This window comes from Rutidosis leptorrhynchoides, chromosome 3, assembly GCF_046630445.1.
Source record: "Rutidosis leptorrhynchoides isolate AG116_Rl617_1_P2 chromosome 3, CSIRO_AGI_Rlap_v1, whole genome shotgun sequence".
Lineage (NCBI taxonomy): Eukaryota > Viridiplantae > Streptophyta > Magnoliopsida > Asterales > Asteraceae > Rutidosis > Rutidosis leptorrhynchoides.
Window position 1 is genome coordinate 78477953 of NC_092335.1, and position 19395 is coordinate 78497347.

Below are 19395 nucleotides of genomic sequence, written 5' to 3' on the forward strand. Positions count from 1 at the left end.
AAATCCGTTTTGAGTGAATCAAATTACTATGGTTTCATATTGAACAATATTTTATGAATCTAAACAGAAAAAGTATAGGTTTATAGTCGGAAAAATAAGTTACAAGTCGTTTTTGTAAAGGTAGTCATTTCAGTCGAAAGAACGACGTCTAGATGACCATTTTAGAAAACATACTTCCACTTTGAGTTTAACCATAATTTTTGCATATAGTTTCATGTTCATAATAAAAATCATTTTCTCAGAATAACAACTTTTAAATCAAAGTTTATCATAGTTTTTAATTAACTAACCCAAAACAGCCCGCGGTGTTACTACGACGGCGTAAATCCGGTTTTACGGTGTTTTTCGTGTTTCCAGGTTTTAAATCATTAAGTTAGCATATCATATAGATATAGAACATGTGTTTAGTTGATTTTAAAAGTCAAGTTAGAAGGATTAACTTTTGTTTGCGAACAAGTTTAGAATTAACTAAACTATGTTCTAGTGATTACAAGTTTAAACCTTCGAATAAGTTAAACGTTATATCGGATTGGTATCGTTTCAAAAGATCTGAAGTTCAACTAAATATATAATTTATTTAACTCACAACTTATTTGATCTCAGTTAGACAACATAAAAATAACTTAAAACATACTAGGTCACATTGATTCAACTGTATTTTTAGTCTGTTCTCAACTGAACTATTACGATGCAAACAGGAAGACTTTGGTGGTGGATACCCTGAACCCAATTTAACCTACGCAAATGAATTGGTAGTACGAATGGGATTGATTAACCACATTGATAGCAATGCCCGTGAATTTGGTGCTGCTGCAGATGGTGATGTTGATAGGAACATTTATTGTTGTCCAGGTAGTTGAAATGGATGAAGTGCTCTATCAAAAAGCTTATATGTTGTTGTATAGCGCAACATGAAAGACCTTATTATATGCCAAGAAACGGTGTAAGTTATACTCTGAAATTATTCCCATTTTTAGTAAATATGGCCCACATTCACGTAAAGGAGTGTAAATGAGTAGTCATATATTCAAATTTAATTTGGGCTATATATGAGGAATCAAGTAAATCAATTTTTGTCAACCTAAATACATGAGTCAACACTGGAAATCAGTTTTAAGGATGTTATTCTTATGAGTCAACATTTGAATTAAACCGAAGTTGAGAGTATATAGATTGATGGAATGAAAGTGAAACGGTGGAATGAAAGTTGAGAGTATATAGATTGATGGAATGAATCGATAAAGTTTATAGTTTAATGATGATTCGAGGGTATATGTATTGTATGAAGTTGAGAGTATGTAGATTTATGGAATGAAAGTTTAATATATGAAATCTCAGCGATATGCCAAATCAAATCAAATGTTATATGTTGTCATCGTCTTTTTCAATGAAACATGATCATATTCAAAGGATCAAAGGGCATGCGTTCTTGGCTGAATCAGGTCATAAGTTTTAGTAATACGTGATTATAATTAGATGATTACAATATGTACAATTTGCAGTTGTTATGTTAAGCATAAGGTCATGACACTCATAAGATCTTGCGAACACTGTTTGTTATGTTGGATGTGTTGCAAGTGAGAGCCGACGATCTTTGTCCATAATCATAAGAATGTGTTAGTCTAGGTTACTTAGATGATTAAAATACGTTCAACGAAACATTATTTTAACTTGCTTGCTTTATTATTAGTATAATTCAACATTACTATTGAAACTGTTTTGATTTCTTAACAACGTAACAATAACAAATACTATATAATATAGAATTATTTTGAAAATTCAAATTTTAAATCTCCCTAAAAAACCCCGAATTCAGTTGGTATTTATTTTAAAATTTAAGTTCATCCGTCATAAAAAATTTAAAGCTGCTGTTATCGAATACTTTGATTCGTGATTCATGTTGCCAAATTATTTGTTCAAGTGCAAAAATTAACATAAAACTTAACATGAACTATTGGTTGATTGTTTATGAACTGGTTTCGGTTTTAGCAAATATTGGTTCTCTAGGCTCCAATCACTTTTTATCAATCTAGTTCTTAGGCTCGGATCCAATGGGCACATAGGTTTTGTTAATAAAAAAAACATAAATAAATAAATAATTCAAGTTATAATCAAAATCTACCATAATTCATTTAATAATAAAAATGCTAACTCAACCAAATAATTAAAATCCATACTATGTAAAAGCTAAAATCCATAACCAAATAACTAAAAGCTAGCTGCATGCAATTTTTTCAGGAAAAAATTAACCCATTAGCATTCATATAATCCACTTGATCTTTCACCAATTCATTCATCTTTGTCCTCATCTCTAACTTAAGATTAGCATCAATAGCATCCTCTATCTCTATCTCTTCCGCAACCGGGATCACCAAAACATCTCCACCGCTTTTCACACACTATATTTTGAAAAACAAAAACAAAAACAAATAATGCATCATTATATTATATTTATATTACATGATAAAAATATAAATTAATTTATCAAAATTCAAAATTTACGTACCGATTTCATCAATTCTTCACCATCTACAATGCCACTTCTCATGATCATTCCAATCTCTTCTTCATTCGCTGGTTTTCCAAACACTGTGTGATACCATCTTTTAACATTCTCCTTGCACTCCTCCATAAATTCCACTTCGAATTCCAGAAGATGATTCACAAACATCCTAAAGTCAATCGTCAACTGATACAAATCTCTACTTCTCCACGTACCATTCTCATCTTGCCTATCTTCGGCATGCATGCGGTAAATCTCCTCCAAATTCGTTATGATCCCTCTAGCCAATACCAAAAGACTATCGACTTCATTCTTGATCTGAAGTCGGCTCAAATTGGAAGCTGATTTTCTAGAATCTGGATCATTCAACACCTTTGTTTTTGACTTCAAAATATCCAACTCTTTCCGAATGCTATCAAATTGTTGCAAAAATTTATGAACACGTTCACCCAGAGGATTACTCATTCTGTCGTCAAATTTTCTATGTAAATCTAAACTGCAAAATCCTTCTGGCTTTATAACCATCGTTTCGTGGATGGGAATTATTTAACGTTAAGGGTATCATATTTTAGGGATTGATTTAATCCGTAAGGGCCAAGTTTCTTGGATTTGGAAAGTTAGGGTTTATGTTTATGATCAAATCTTACGCAGCGATTTTCCTTTTTTTGGATTTATTTATATTTATGATTTAATTTATGAAAGCGTGGTGGGACATCTTATTATTATTATTATTATTATTATTATTATTATTATTATTATTATTATTATTATTATTATTATTATTATTATTATTATTAATTATTATTATTATTATTATTATCATTATTATTATTATTATTGCGAATTCGCGGATTTATGCTAGAGAATTTGTTATAGTGGAGTTATACATTTAAAAAACTATATGCATCTTCTATTTAAATACATGCTACACAACTAATTTTACATGTTAGAAAGATAAGCACAGTCCTTAAGACATATTTCTTATAGCTTACCGAGATATCTTGTCATTTATCTCGAATGTGGTTTCATAGATCCGTTTGCAAGAAGTTGCACAAATGTTGCACAATTTTTGCACAAATTAATGCAAATTTGTTCTCTCGCCAGACTAAGTTTCATAGATCAGGTTTCATAGTTCACTCCTAATGTAGAAGATTATGATAATAATAATAATAATAATAATAATAATAATAATAATAATAATAATAATAATAATAATAATAATAATAATAATAATAATAATAATAATAATAATAATAATAATAATAAACTTAAAAGTTTTAAAACTTACAAAAAATTAGTGGGAAGCCTAGAGACAATCTGGGCCCCACACCTCTAGCAATAGCAAAACCTATCCTAGTAAAAATATGAGCAGCAGCACCGGCACCAATATCTTGCGCCATCGAACTCTTCTGAACCCGCTTTAGCAAAGAAACAGCCTCCATTTCTAATTCCCCAAGGGAAGAAAATGAGAAAGGAATGAAACCATAACCAATCGCCTGACAGCTAGATCCGTACTTGACCCGCTTCCGACGAGCCGCATCAACCACAGCACGTCCAGGGACAAAGTCAGAAAGCCCAGAATGTGTCAAAGGAGAAGACCCTGTCAAGTCAACACAAACATCGCGACCACAATCCCAGGAATAAAGTAACACATCTGCATGTCTGAGGGCTCTGTCGTTCTCTCCAGACAACCCAATGTCAACCTCCTTCCTCGCTGAAATCCCAGATCGATAACAAACATCAGCAAGTGAATCCCGAACAACATTATGTCGATGCTTAATACCCACCACACCAGCACAAGACACCGCGTGATCCCCAAAAATATCCCCAGTAAAAACCCTTGAACAGGCAGAGCATGCCGTCGAGATAGAGAACAATGGAACACCCAACCGGTAGCACAACACACATCGGTAAGTCTTTGCGTTCATCGTCTGACCCAACCCCAAAATAGGGACTGCCCTTAGCCAATCAGAGGTGTGATCACCCTGCTGTGATTTCCATAAGGCCGATTGTCGGGGAGATAACAAAAAAGAGGATTCTGCAGAAGTGGTAACCTTTGTGAAATAAACATCTGCCAATTTCTTCATGAGTATTGGGGCAGCAACCTCACTCGGATTACCTAAAATATCAAACCCAACCGTTTTATTAAACATACCCAATGCATCTTCAAAAGCACGACCAAGACCAACAATACCCGCATGACGTAGGAGCTTAGTCTGCAACCCAGCAGACTGTAATCGAGAAGCCAGAAAAGCATAATGACGAACATCTCCCGCAGAATAAACACCAAGCCCTCCAAATTCCAAATTATTATTATTATTATTATTATTATTATTATTATTATTATTATTATTATTATTATTATTATTATTATTTTTATTATTTTTATTATTATTTTTATTATTATTATTATTATTATTATTATTATTAATATTATTCTTATTATTATTCTTATTATTATTATTATTATTATTATTATTATTATTATTATTATTATTATTATTATTATTATTATTATTATTATTATTATTATTATTATTATTACTATTATTAATTATTATTATTATTATTATTATTATTATTATTATTATTATTATTATTATTATTATTATTATTATTATTATTATTATTATTATTATTATTATTATTATTAGCTGAAGACCCGAGAATTCGCGGGGCTTTGTGAGGGTTTAATCAAGAGTAATGTTTATAACAAGGTTGCAAAAGACGTGAGACGGGGTCGAGACGGTCGGGTCCTAAAAAGGTCGAGACGTTCGAGACGGGGTCGAGACGGGAGTCGAGACGGACGTTGACCAAAGTTGACTTTTAAATATATAAGTATATAAATGCATATATGTATACATATTTTAAAGCTAAAAACATCAATTGATTAATTTGTACCCATAATTGCTATCATTGTTAATTTAATACAAAAAATTCAAACTAAAATACAATATATTTCACCGATTCTACCGATTTTCTGGCTTTTCTGAATCTTGATCGACTTTGACCCGATTTTTTTCATATTTGACCCGAATTTTGACCTTTGACTGTCATATTAGACGGTTTTCTTCGAGACGGGACGGGCTAGTCACAAAACTGTCGAGACGGGCGTCGAGACGGCTCGAGACGGGGTGTTTTGCAACAGAGGTTTATAATGAATGTATTAAAAAGTAGTAGTAGTGTTAGTTGTCTAATTTTAAATCTAGGAAGCTAAAATAAAAAAACAAAAGATATATATATATATATATATATATATATATATATATATATATATATATATATATATATATATATATATATATATATATATATATATATATATATATATAATCAAGGGGGAATCACTTTTTTGGGGGGAAGTGGGGGAAGTAATTTGTTTTCATTTTTTTAGAATTTTTTTTTCAGGCATCAAGATCACATGAAAATATGAACATTTAAAAAAGTCACTTTGTGATGAATGTTATTATTTTGGCAGTAAAGCGCTCGAAGAAAAAAATGAAAACATTCAATGCATTAAATGTTTTGATTCTGAGTTTTTTTTTGAAGGGGTTAGAAATTAGGGTTTAGAAATTAGGGGCTTAAATATTAGGGTTTAGCTATTAGGGTTTAGAAATTAAGGTTTTGGGTTTAGAAATTAGGATTTTGAGTTTAGAAATTAGGGTTTAGATTGAATAATTTAACACAAACGATTTAGAGTTTAGCGTTTAGAGTTTAGGGTTTTGAGTTGAGGGTTTACGGATTAACCCGAAAACCTTAAACCCTAAACTCTTAATCGGGCTAAATTCGAAAAAAAACATTTCACACAAAATGAAAACAAAACGATGCAAATAAACTCAGCAGCAAAACATTCAATGCATAGGATGTTTTTATTTTTTTTCTTCGAGCGTTTTCACGCCAAAATAATTGAAATGTCCCGTTCATATTGATTATAAACGTTCCATATTAATTGATTTCGTCGCGAGGTTTTGACCTCTATATGAGACGTTTTTCAAAGACTGCATTCATTTTTAAAACAACCATAACCTTTATTTTATCTATAAAGGTTTAAAAAGTATTACGTAGATTATCAAATAATGATAATCTAAAATATACGGTTACACACGACCATTACATAATGGTTTACAATAAGAATATATTACATCAAAAATAAGTTTCTTGAATGCAGTTTTTACATAATATCATACAAGCATGGACTCCAAATCTTGTCCTTATTTTAGTATGCAACAGCAGAAGCTCTTAATAATCACCTGAGAATAAACATGCTTAAAACGTCAACAAAAATGTTGGTGAGTTATAGGTTTAACCTATATATTATCAAATCATAATAATAGACCACAAGATTTCATATTTCAATATACATCCCATACATAGAGATAAAAATCATTCATATGGTGAACACCTGGTAACCGACATTAACGAGATGCATATAAGAATATCCCCTATCATTCCGGGAAATCCTTCGGACATGATAAAAATGAATTCGAAGTACTAAAGAATCCGGTACTTTGGATGGGGTTCGTTAGGCCCAATAGATCTATCTTTAGGATTCGCGTCAATTAGTAGATCGGTTTACTAATTCTTAAGTTACCAAGCAAAAGGGGCATATTCGGCTTCGATCATTCACCCATATAATGTAGTTTCATTTACTTGTGTCTATTTCGTAAAACATTTATAAAACTGCATGTATTCTCATCCCAAAATATTAGATTTTAAAAGTGGGACTATAACTCACTTTCACAGATTTTTTACTTCGTCGGGAAGTAAGACTTGGCCACTGGTCGATTCACGAACCTATAACAAATATGTACATATATATCAAAGTATGTTCAAAATATATTTACAACATTTTTAATACGTTTTAATGTTTTAAGTTTATTAAGTCAGCTGTCCTCGTTAGTAACCTACAACTAGTTGTCCACAATTAGATGTACAGAAATAAATCGATATATATTATCTTGAATCAATCCATGACCCAGTGTATACACGTCTCAGGCTAGATCACAACTCAAGGTATATATATTTTTGGAATCAACCTCAACCCTGTATAGCTAACTCCAACATTACTGCATATAGAGTGTCTATGATTGTTCCAAATAATATGTATACATGGGTCGATATGATATGTCAAAACATTTGTATACGTGTCTGTGGTATCCCAAGATTACATAATATATTAGAATACATGTATAATACAATATAAGTTAGCTAGGATATGATTTGTATAGAATTGTTACAATATTTCCCGTAGCTACAACAATCAAAAAATATCCAATTTTGTTTTACCCATAACTTCTTCGTTTTAAATCCGTTTTGAGTGAATCAAATTGCTATGGTTTTATATTGAACTCTATTATATGAATCTAAACAGAAAAATTATAGGTTTAAAGTCGAAAATATAAGTTACAAGTCATTTTTGTAAGAGGTAGTCATTTTAGTCGAAAGAACGACGTCTTGATGACCATTTTGAAAAACATACTTCCACTTTGAGTTTAACCATGATTTTTGGAATGTTTCATGTTCATAAGAAAAATCATTTTCCCAGAAGAACAACTTTTAAATCAAAGTTTATCATAGTTTTTAATTATCAAACCCAAAACAGCCCGCGGTGTTACTACGACGGCGTATGTCCGTTTTTACAGTGTTTTTCGTGTTTCCAGGTTTTAAATCATTAATTTAGCATATCATATAGATATAGAACATGTGTTTAGTTGATTTTAAAAGTCAAGTTAGAAGGATTAACTTTTGTTTGCGAACAAGTTTAGAATTAACTAAACTATGTTCTAGTGATTTTAAGTTTAAACCTTCGAATAAGATAGCTTTATATGTATGAATCGAATGATGTTATGAACATCATTACTACCTCAATTTTTGTGGATAAACCTACTGGAAAAGAGACAAATGGATCTAGCTTCAAAGGATCCTTGGATGGCTTGAAAGTTCTTGAAGCAGAATCATGACACGAAAACAAGTTCAAGTAAGATTTCCACTCAAAATAAGATTGTTATAGTTATAGAAATTGAACCAAAGTTTGAATATGAGTATTACCTTGAATTAGAAAGATAACCTACTATAAATAACAAAGATTTCTTGAGGATGGATGATCACTTTACAAGATTGTAAGTAAGCTAGCAAACTTGGAAGTATTCTTGATTTTATGAAACTAGAACTTATAGAATTTATGAAGAACACTTAGAACTTGAAGATAGAACTTGAGAGAGATTAATTAGATGAAGAAAATTGAAGAATTAAAGTATTTGTAGGTGTTTTTGGTCGTTGGTATATGGACTAGATATAAAGGATGTGTAATTTTATTTACGTGTAAATAAGTCATGAATGATTACTAATATTTTTGTAATTTTATGAGACATTTCATGCTAGTTGCCAAATGATGGTTCCCACATGTGTTAGGTAACTCACATGGGATGCTAAGAGCTGATCATTGGAGTGTATATACCAATAGTACATACATCTAAAAGCTGTGTATTGTAAGAGTACGAATACGGGTGCATACGAGTAGAATTGTTGATGAAACTGAACGAGGATGTAATTGTAAGCATTTTTGTTAAGTAGAAGTATTTTGATAAGTGTCTTGAAGTCTTTCAAAGTGTATGAATATATATTAAAACACTACATGTATATACATTTTAACTGAGTCGTTAAGTCATCGTTAGTCGTTACATGTAAATGTTGATTTGAAACCTTTAAGTTAACGATCATGTTAAATGTTGTTAACCCAATGTTTATTATATTTAATGAGATGTTAAATTATTACATTATAATGATATTATGATATATTAATATATCTTAGTATGATATATATACAGTTAAATGTTGTTACAACGATAATCGTTACATATATGTCTCGTTTTGAAATCATTAAGTTAGTAGTCTTTTTTTTACATATGTAGTTAATTGTTAATACACTTAATGACATGTTTACTTATCATTTATCATGATTAAACATAGTGTATCAATATCTTAATATGATTCATATGTATTTAGTAAGACGTTGTTATAACGATAATCGTTATATGTACCGTTTCGAGTTTCTTAATTCAATAAACTCAATTTTATGTATATAACTCATTGTTAAAATACCTATTGATCTACTTACTTATCATAATATCATGTTAACTATATATATAATCATATATATGTCATCATATAGTTTTTACAAGTTTTAACGTTCGTGAATCACCGGTCAACTTGGGTGGTCAATTGTCTATATGAAACCTATTTCAATTAATCAAGTCTTAACAAGTTTGATTGCTTAACATGTTGGAAACACTTAATCATGTAAATAACAATTTCATTTAATATATATAAACATGGAAAAGTTCGGGTCACTACAGTACCTACCCGTTAAATAAATTTCGTCCCGAAATTTTAAGCAGTTGAAGGTGTTGACGTATCTTCTGGAAATAAGTGCGGGTATTTCTTCTTCATCTAATCTTCTTGTTCCCAGGTGAACTCAGGTCCTCTACGAGCATTCCATCGAACTTTAACAATTGGTATCTTGTTTTGCTTAAGTCTTTTAACCTCACGATCCATTATTTCGACGGGTTCTTCAATGAATTGAAGTTTTTCTTTGATTTGAATTTCGTCTAACGGAATAGTGAGATCTTCTTTAGCAAAATATTTTTTCAAATTTGAGACGTGGAAAGTATTATGTACAGCCGCGAGTTGTTGTGGTAATTCAAGTCGGTAAGCTACTGGTCCGATACGTTCAATAATCTTGAATGGTCCAATATACCTTGGATTTAGTTTCCCTCGTTTACCAAATCGAACAACGCCTTTCCAAGGTGAAACTTTAAGCATGACCATCTCGCCAATTTCAAATTCTATATGTTTTTTTTTAATGTCAGCGTAGCTCTTTTGTCGACTTTGGCCGGTTTTCAATCGTTGTTGAATTTGGATGATCTTCTCGGTAGTTTCTTGTATTATCTCCGGACCCGTAATCTGTCTAACCCCCACTTCACTCCAACAAATCGGAGACCTGCACTTTCTACCATAAAGTGCTTCAAACGGCGCCATCTCAATGCTTAAATGGTAGCTGTTGTTGTAGGAAAATTCTGCTAACGGTAGATGTCGATCCCAACTGTTTCTGAAATCAATAACACATGCTCGTAGCATGTCTTCAAGCGTTTGTATCGTCCTTTCACTATGCCCATCAGTTTGTGGATGATGGGCAGTACTCATGTCTAGACGAGTTCCTAATGCTTGCTGTAATGTCTGCCAGAATCTTGAAATAAATCTGCCATCCCTATCAGAGATAATAGAGATTGGTATTCCATGTCTAGAGACGACTTCCTTCAAATACAGTCGTACTAACTTCTCCATCTTGTTATCTTCTCTTATTGGCAGGAAGTGTGCTGATTTGGTGAGACGATCAACTATTACCCAAATAGTATCAAAACCACTTGCAGTCCTTGGCAATTTAGTGATGAAATCCATGGTAATGTTTTCCCATTTCCATTCCGGGATTTCGGGTTGTTGAAGTAGACCTGATGGTTTCTGATGCTCAGCTTTGACCTTAGAACACGTCAAACATTCTCCTACGTATTTAGCAATATCGACTTTCATACCTGGCCACCAAAAATGTTTCTTGAGATCCTTGTACATCTTCCCCGTTCTAGGATGTATTGAGTATATGGTTTTATGAGCTTCTCTAAGTACCATTTCTCTCATATCTCTAAATTTTGGTACCCAAATCCTTTCAGCCCTATATCGGGTTCTGTCTTCCCAAATATTAAGATACTTCTCCGATCCTTTGGGTATTTCATCCTTTAAGTTTCCCTCTTTTAAAACTCCTTGTTGCGCCTCCTTTATTTGAGTAGTAAGGTTAGTGTGAATCATTATATTCATAGATTTTACACGAATGGGTTCTCTGTCCTTTCTGCTCAAGGCATCGGCTACCACATTTGCCTTCCCTGGGTGGTAATGAATCTCAAATTCGTAATCATTCAACAATTCAATCCATCTGCGCTGCCTCATGTTCAGTTGGTTCTGATTAAATATGTGTTGAAGACTTTTGTGGTCGGTATATATAATACTTTTGACCCCATATAAGTAGTGCCTCCAAGTCTTTAATGCAAAAACAACCGCGCCTAATTCCAATTCATGCGTCGTATAATTCTGCTCGTGAATCTTCAATTGTCTAGACGCATAAGCAATTACTTTCGTTCGTTGCATTAATACACAACCGAGACCTTGCTTTGAGGCATCACAATATATCACAAAATCATCATTCCCTTCAGGTAATGACAATATAGGTACCGTAGTTAACTTTTTCTTCAACAATTGAAACGCTTTTTCTTGTTCATCCTTCCATTCAAATTTCCTCCCTTTATGCGTTAATGCAGTCAAGGGTTTTGCTATTTTATAAAAATCTTGGATGAATCTCCTGTAATAACCAACTAGTCCTAAAAACTGGCGTATATGTTTTGTAGTTTTTGGGGTTTCCCACTTTTCAACGGTTTCAATCTTTGTTGGATCCACCTGAATACCTTCTTTGTTCACTATGTGACCTAGGAATTGAACTTCTTCCAACCAAAATGCACACTTTGAAAACTTAACGTACAGTTTTTCTTTTCTCAGCAACTCTAGCACTTTTCTCAAATGTTCTTCGTGCTCTTGATCATTCTTTGAGTAAATAAGTATGTCATCGATGAAAACAATGACAAACTTGTCAAGATATGGCCTACACACTCGGTTCATGAGGTCCATGAACACAGCTGGTGCGTTAGTCAATCCAAACGGCATAACCATAAACTCGTAATGACCATAACGCGTCCTAAAAGCAGTCTTTGGAATATCATCCTCCTTCACCCACATTTGATGATATCCTGAACGTAAATCGATCTTCGAATAAACAGGCGAGCCTTGTAGTTGATCAAATAAGTCATCAATTCTCGGTAGTGGGTAGCGGTTCTTGATGGTAAGTTTGTTCAACTCTCGGTAGTCGATACACAACCTGAATGTACCATCTTTCTTCTTGACAAACAAAACAGGAGCTCCCCATAGTGATGTGCTTGGTCGAATGAAACCATGCTATAAAAGTTCCTGTAACTAACTTTGTAATTCTTTCATTTCGCTGGGTACGAGTCTGTATGGAGCACGAGCTATTGGTGCAGCTCCTGGTACAAGGTCTATTTGAAATTCAACGGATCGATGTGGGGGTAATCCCGGTAATTCGTTCAGAAATACATCAGAAAATTCTTTTGCGACGGGAACATCACTGATGTTCTTTTCTTCAGGTTTAACTTCCTCGATGTGTGCTAGAATGACGTAACAACCTTTTCTTATTAGTTTTTCTGCCTTCAAACAACTAATAAGATTTAACTTCGCGTTGTTCTTTTCTCCGTACACCATTAAAGGTTTTCCTTTTTCACGCATAATGCGAATCGCATTTTTGTAACAAACGACCTCTGCTCTTACCTTCTTCAACCAGTCCATGCCAATTATTACATCAAAACTCCCTAACTCGACTGGTATTAAATCAATCTTAAACGTTTCATCACCCAATTTAATTTCTCTATCCCGACATATATTATCTGCTGAAATTAATTTACCGTTTGCTAATTCAAGTAAAAATTTACTATCCAAAGGTGTCAATGGGCAACTTAATTTAGCACAAAATTCTCTACTCATATAGCTTCTATCCGCACCCGAATCAAATAAAACATAAGCAGATTTATCGTCAATAAGAAACGTACCCGTAACAAGCTCCGGGTCTTCCTGTGCTTGATAGTGCTCCAAATGAACATATATTTAGTAGCAATATCGTTCCAATATGTAAAGTTTTTAAATGTAATTTCCTTATTTTTAGTTGTAATAGTTAAATAAATAAGTGCGAAGACGAAAGACGCAAATCGCTCGAAAATGAAGATTTAAAGACAAAAACAAAGATTTGAAAGACCAAAACGTCCAAAAAGCTCAAATGTACAAGATACAATTCAAAAGGTTCAATTTATTGATGAGAAACGTCTAAAAATGACAAGAGTACAAGTTACAAAACGCAAAGTACAAGATATTAAATTATACGAAAGGACGTTCGAAAATCCGGAACCGGTACCCGAGCCAACCATCAACGCTCGACGCAACGGAGCTGAAAGTACAAGTCAACTATGCACAAGAATATAATATAATATTTAAATAATTCATAATAAGAATAATAATAAATAATAAAAAGTTGTTAATTGAGCATAGTTAAAGGGTCATAAGTGAAAATTTCAAATCAACATTTGCCTATAAAATAGAATTCACGTAGTAATGAAAAAACACCTTCACTTCATTTTTCTTTCTTTCCCTCTGTAAGAATATATATATTTATATTTATAATATTAAGTTTAATTTAAGTTTAATAATAATTGGGTTATTGTAAGAAATATTTTACGGGTTTTAAAGTCGAAACTCTGCCCGTGTAACACTACGCGATTAATCACCACTGTAAGCTATGTTTTTCCTTTTTAAATTAATGTATCGTAACTAAGTTATTATTATGCTTATTTGAGCCGAAGTAATCGTGATGTTGGGCTAAAATATTAAGAAGGGGTTATTGAACTTTGGACCATAATTAAGGTTTGGGCAAAAGACCGACACTTGTGGAAATTGAACTATTGACTATTAATAGATGGGGGGTATTGTCTAATTGAGTGACAACTCATTGGAGTCTGTCGAACCTATCTTCAAATTAATTAACCTAATAATTAATAATGATTATGGTTGTCCTATTTAGTGATGTTCATATGGAATCTGTTATAATCATTTAATTAATCAATTGGGTTGGGTAATTGATTATTCATTCTGATCAAGTGGATGAATTAATATTCATAAACTAATTAAAACAGGGGTAGATTACATACAGTGATAACTGGTGTAATTGTTGACAGAAGTGATAACTGCGTCACAGTTTAAATCCTTAATCAGTTGGAATATTTGACTTCGGGTATAAGGGTAATTTGACGAGGATACTCGCACTTTATATTTATGACCGATGGACTATTATGGTCAAAAACCAGATAGACGTATCAAATAAACCAGGACAAAGGACAATTAACCCATGGTAATAAATTAAAATCAACACGTCAAACATCATGATTACGGAAGTTTAAATAAGCATAATTCTTTTATTATATTTCTCATCGTATCTTTATTTACTGTCATTTTATTACTCGCAATTTTATTTACTGTCATTTTATTTATTGTCATTATTTTACGCACTTTAATTATCGTCATTTATCTTTACGCTTAAAATATAGAATCGACAAACCGGTCATTAAACGGTAAAACCCCCCTTTTATAATAATATTACTACTTATATAATTATATATATTTTGTATAAATATAGTTAAAAATATAGTAAGTATCACCAGCTCCCTGTGGAACGAACCGGACTTACTAAAAACTACACTACTCTACGATTAGGTACACTGCCTATAGTGTTGTAGCAAGGTTTAGGTATATCCCATCCGTAAATTAATAAAACTTGTGTCATATTTTGTAGTATTTTGTATTAAAAATAATACTATTTCGTACCCTCACGCTACATCATCAAGTTTTTGGCGCCGCTGCCGGGGAGCGCTAAAACGCTATATTTTTAATTATAATAATATTGAAATAAAATATAATAATATAATAATATTGAAATAGAATATAATAATATAATAATATTGAAATAGAATATAATAATATAATAATATTTTAGAATCAAATTTGATATTTTAAAAAGTCGTATTTATTAAATATTTCAGGGGTATATTATGTAACTTATAATTAATAATTTCTATCATGTCGCTTTCATGTAAATAGTAAATTAATTAATTTATTTTTATTTACTATTCATGAATAGTAAATGAATTAAAAAAAAAGTTTAGAAAAAAAATTATAATTATAAAAAAATTATTAATTTGTAAAAAAAAAATCGTTTTTTTTTTTAAAAAAAAATTGTTAAAAAAAAACGTTTTTTTAGAAAAAAATTCGTTTTAAAAAAAAAATTGTAAAAAAAATTTTTTTTTTTTAAAAAAAAAAAAAAAAAAATTTAAAAAAACAATTTCGTTTTTAAAAAAAAAAAATTATTTGTCTAAAAAAAAATTGTTTTTTGTAAAGAAAAAAAAAATTCGTTTTAAAAAAAAAATTGTAAAAAAAATCGTTTTTTTTTTTTAAAAAAATAAATTTAAAAAAAAAGTTTTAAAAAAAAGTATATAAAAAAAAATTTTAAAAAAAAAATATTTTAAAATCCTTAAAAACGAAATTAAAAAAAAAATAAAAAAAAAGTTTTTTTTTTTTTTTTTTTTTTTTTTTTTTTTACCTTTAGATTTTTAGACTCTAGTTACAATTTTTAGTATTAAGTTTAGTTTTGCCATAGTTATTTTTATTTCTAGAATTTTTAGGTTTGTCGTAAAATCCCTTAAGTGCTTATTCCTTAGACTAAGATTTATGTGCTTTAGAATTTTGCGACGCCGTTTTTCGCGCTACTTTCTTATTTTTATTTTTCGACGCCTATTTTTCGACCTTTTATTTTTCGACCTTTTTCGACGCGTTTTTTTTTCTTTCTTATTTCTCGCTATTCTAGTTTTAGTATAAGATTTTTATTCTACTTCTTATCTAAATTTCTTAAAATTATGAAAATTTATTTTAAGTGGTTAAATTGATAGACATCAAAATTTTCTGGTTCGTAGTAATAGTTGGATTTGTACGTGGACCGGGTTATTGGAGCCAAACAGTACTCAATTATATTGAGACCAAACGAATCCTGCCCCTCTGCTGCATCTTTTGGCTATTCGAAACGTGGGCAAAATCAGAAAAGTCTATTAATTGGATAACTTATATAATTTTCCTTTCCTTTTAAAAACTAATAGGATATTCAGTGAATGCACCGAGTAAAACGTTCACCACCTTTCATACGTTCACCACCTATAACTCGATCAAGACATCTAGCCAATATTGTCGCCGTTGATTTTTCTTTAGAATCATCATCTAGTCGACCAAGAACTCCAACTCAAATTTCCGATAATCCATCTTTTGAACCCGACCTCACAATTGAGAATCCGGAGAATATTCAGGGACAATTCCAAGATCCAGAACTACTAATCATTCCTCCTGAACCACAAACCATTAAATCAGAATCTTCTAGTGATTCGTATTCAACAAATTCAATTATGGAAAATCTGGAACCTCTAAGTATGGAAGACCGAATGAGAGCCACACGCACGGGCCAAGGTCACGCCATTATTAAGCCAGACATTAATGCGCCAGATTATGAAATCAAAGGACAAATCCTACACATGGTAACTAATCAGTGCCAATATAGTGGTGCGCCGAAGGAAGATCCAAACGAACATCTTCGTACGTTTAATAGGATCTGTACACTATTCAAAATCCGAGAAGTTGAGGATGAACAGATCTATCTCATGTTGTTTCCCTGGACTTTAAAGGGAGAAGCCAAAGATTGGTTAGAATCGTTACCTGAAGGGGCGATTGACACATGGGATGTTTTAGTTGAGAAATTTCTTAAAAGATTCTTTCCGGCATCTAAAGCCGTGAGACTTCAAGGAGAAATTGTTACGTTCACACAAAAGTCAAATGAAACTCTATATGAGGCGTGGACAAGATTTGGAAAGTTGTTGAGAGGATGTCCTCAACACGGTTTAGACACTTATCAAATAGTACAAATATTCTACCAAGGTGTCAACGTTGCTACACGAAAAGACATCGACATAACAGCTGGTGGTTCCATTATGAAGAAAACCGCAACTGAAGCTTACAAAATTATTGATAACACAGCCTCCCACTCTCATGAGTGGCACCAAGAGAAAGATATGTATCGTTCATCTAAAGCGGCTAGAGCCGATTCTAGCCATAACTTTGATTCCGTTTCCGCAAAAATAGATGCTTTCGAGAGACGAATGGAAAAGATGAATAAAGATATTCACGCAATACGAATCAGTTGTGAGCAATGCGGTGGACCACACTTAATGAAAGACTGTCACATTGAACAAACGATGGAACAACGTGAGAATGTTGTCTACATGAACCAAAGGCTGGAAAATAGTTATCAGAATAATTATCAACCGCCAAGGCCAAACTTCAATCGAAATCAAAACATTCTTTACAATCCAAAAGGACCCGACAATAACTCGTATAACCAACAAGGTCCGAATAACCAACCAACTCAAAACAACACTTTCAATCAACAAAGACCTAGCTTGTATAAACCACCACAACAAACCGACGAGAAGAAGTCAAATCTGGAAGAAGTGGTATTTAAGCTAGTTGAATCTCAAACACAATTTATTGAAACTCAAACCCAAACGAATGAGAGGTTTGATCAGTCATTTAGAACTCAACAAGCTTCCATTTTGAATCTAGAAAAACAAGTAGGTACTCTTGTTAGATTGATGAGTGAAAGGGAACAAGGAAAGCTACCGAGTAATAATGAAGTAAATCCTCGGAATGAAAATGTTAACATGATATCAACAAATTCTGAAAAACCAATACCAGAAGATGGGAAAGTTTTAGATGTAAGTAACAATGAAGAAGTTACACCACCACCACCACCCGAGTATGTAAAGCCAGTGGTGGCACCATACAGACCACCCATCCCGTTTCCAAGAAAAGGAGTTGAGTATGAGCAAGTAATAGGTAATAAAGTTTGTGATACCTCTGGAAAGAAGAAGAAGAAGAATAAAAAAGTGCAAGAAACAAAAACAGTAGAAGTAAACCCGGTGAAGACAGTTCCACCAAATCCTCCACCTAGGGTAGGTGATCCGGGTGAATTTATTGTTCCTTGTCTACTTAGTGACTGTGTCATGTATGATGCACTAGCAGATTTAGGTTCAAGTGTGAGTGTTATGCCTCTTTCATTATATAAGAGATTAGGTGTAGGTGAGTTAACTCCAACGGATATGAGTGTTCGACTCCTTGATCAAACCATTAAGCACCCAGTTGGAATTGCTGACAACCTACCCGTTCAAGTAGGTAATTTAACCTTTCTAGTCGAATTCATTGTTATTGACATAGAAGAGGACTCAAACGTTCCTCTAATTTTAGGTCGACCATTCTTAGCGTCCACCGGGGCGTTATTTGATGTAAGAAAGGGTAGAATGACACTTAGTAATGATGAGAAATCGATCACCTTTATGATTCGACAGTCTAAATATCCACAAACCAAAACCGTTGAACCGACAAAAACGATTGGTAAGAACCATGTTGTTTTACCAACTCCAACGGTAATGCTTAACAATAATAGAACGCCTAAGTGTGGGGAAAATGAAGTAACACCTAATGATGACTTGATAATAAAGAACCCCATAGTTGATACGAAATTAAATAACCCCGTTATTAACAGTTCAATGAAGAAACTTTTTAAACGGGTTATTGATGCTAAAAGTAAGGGAAACTTTAAGTTATATAACCGGTTAGTATCCAATCTGTCGCCTAAAGAAAAGGCGAAGCTAGTTGAATTTGTGGATATTACGGAAAAAGCTGGTCACTGGCTTAAAGCAAAAGTCACAGATATGCAAGTTGATTATGGTCCAAGAGAAATTGACGATGAAGTTAATCACAATTTCGACACCACATCTACCTAAGTGTGAGGAGATTCAAATATTCTAAAAAGAAAATGCTGTTTGGAGTTAGTTGTTCTGTTCTCGTGTAGTTCCGAGAATGGAATTCGATTGGTCTTTTCCGCTAGCAGACACTAAAGAACTAGTTTTCTCCCCCCATTCTGATTTTTTTTATTTTGTAGGTTTTATATGAAATTAATATGCTTTTTAAATTTAAGTTTTGTGTGAATTTAAAAACAAAATTTACTTTATTTCATTAAGTAAAAAAATGATTTCTAAAATTCGTCGTGAGTTGAAGATTAGGTAGTTGAATCGAAATTACTT

The 19395-nt window shown here is 32.3% G+C and overlaps 1 protein-coding gene across 1 annotated transcript; it reads right to left on the reverse strand.

Moving 5' to 3' along the window:
- Nucleotides 1–2234: 2234 nt before the first annotated feature.
- LOC139900129 (syntaxin-related protein KNOLLE-like) lies at nt 2235–3028 on the reverse strand. Its single transcript, XM_071882929.1, has 2 exons — nt 2507–3028; nt 2235–2399 (listed from the first exon to the last, which is right to left on the reverse strand). Exons 1-2 carry the CDS (start codon nt 3026–3028, stop codon nt 2235–2237), a joined length of 687 nt encoding a protein of 228 aa, XP_071739030.1.
- Between the last annotated feature and the right edge of the window lie 16367 nt (nt 3029–19395).

Bases quoted from the DNA above. Each gene is read 5' to 3' on its own strand.
- LOC139900129 (XM_071882929.1), bottom strand. From the start codon at position 3,028: ATGGTTATAAAGCCAGAAGGATTTTGCAGTTTAGATTTACATAGAAAA. The intron at 2,400-2,506 runs GTACGTAAATTT...TTCAAAATATAG, and splicing joins GTGAAGAATTGATGAAATCG to TGTGTGAAAAGCGGTGGAGA.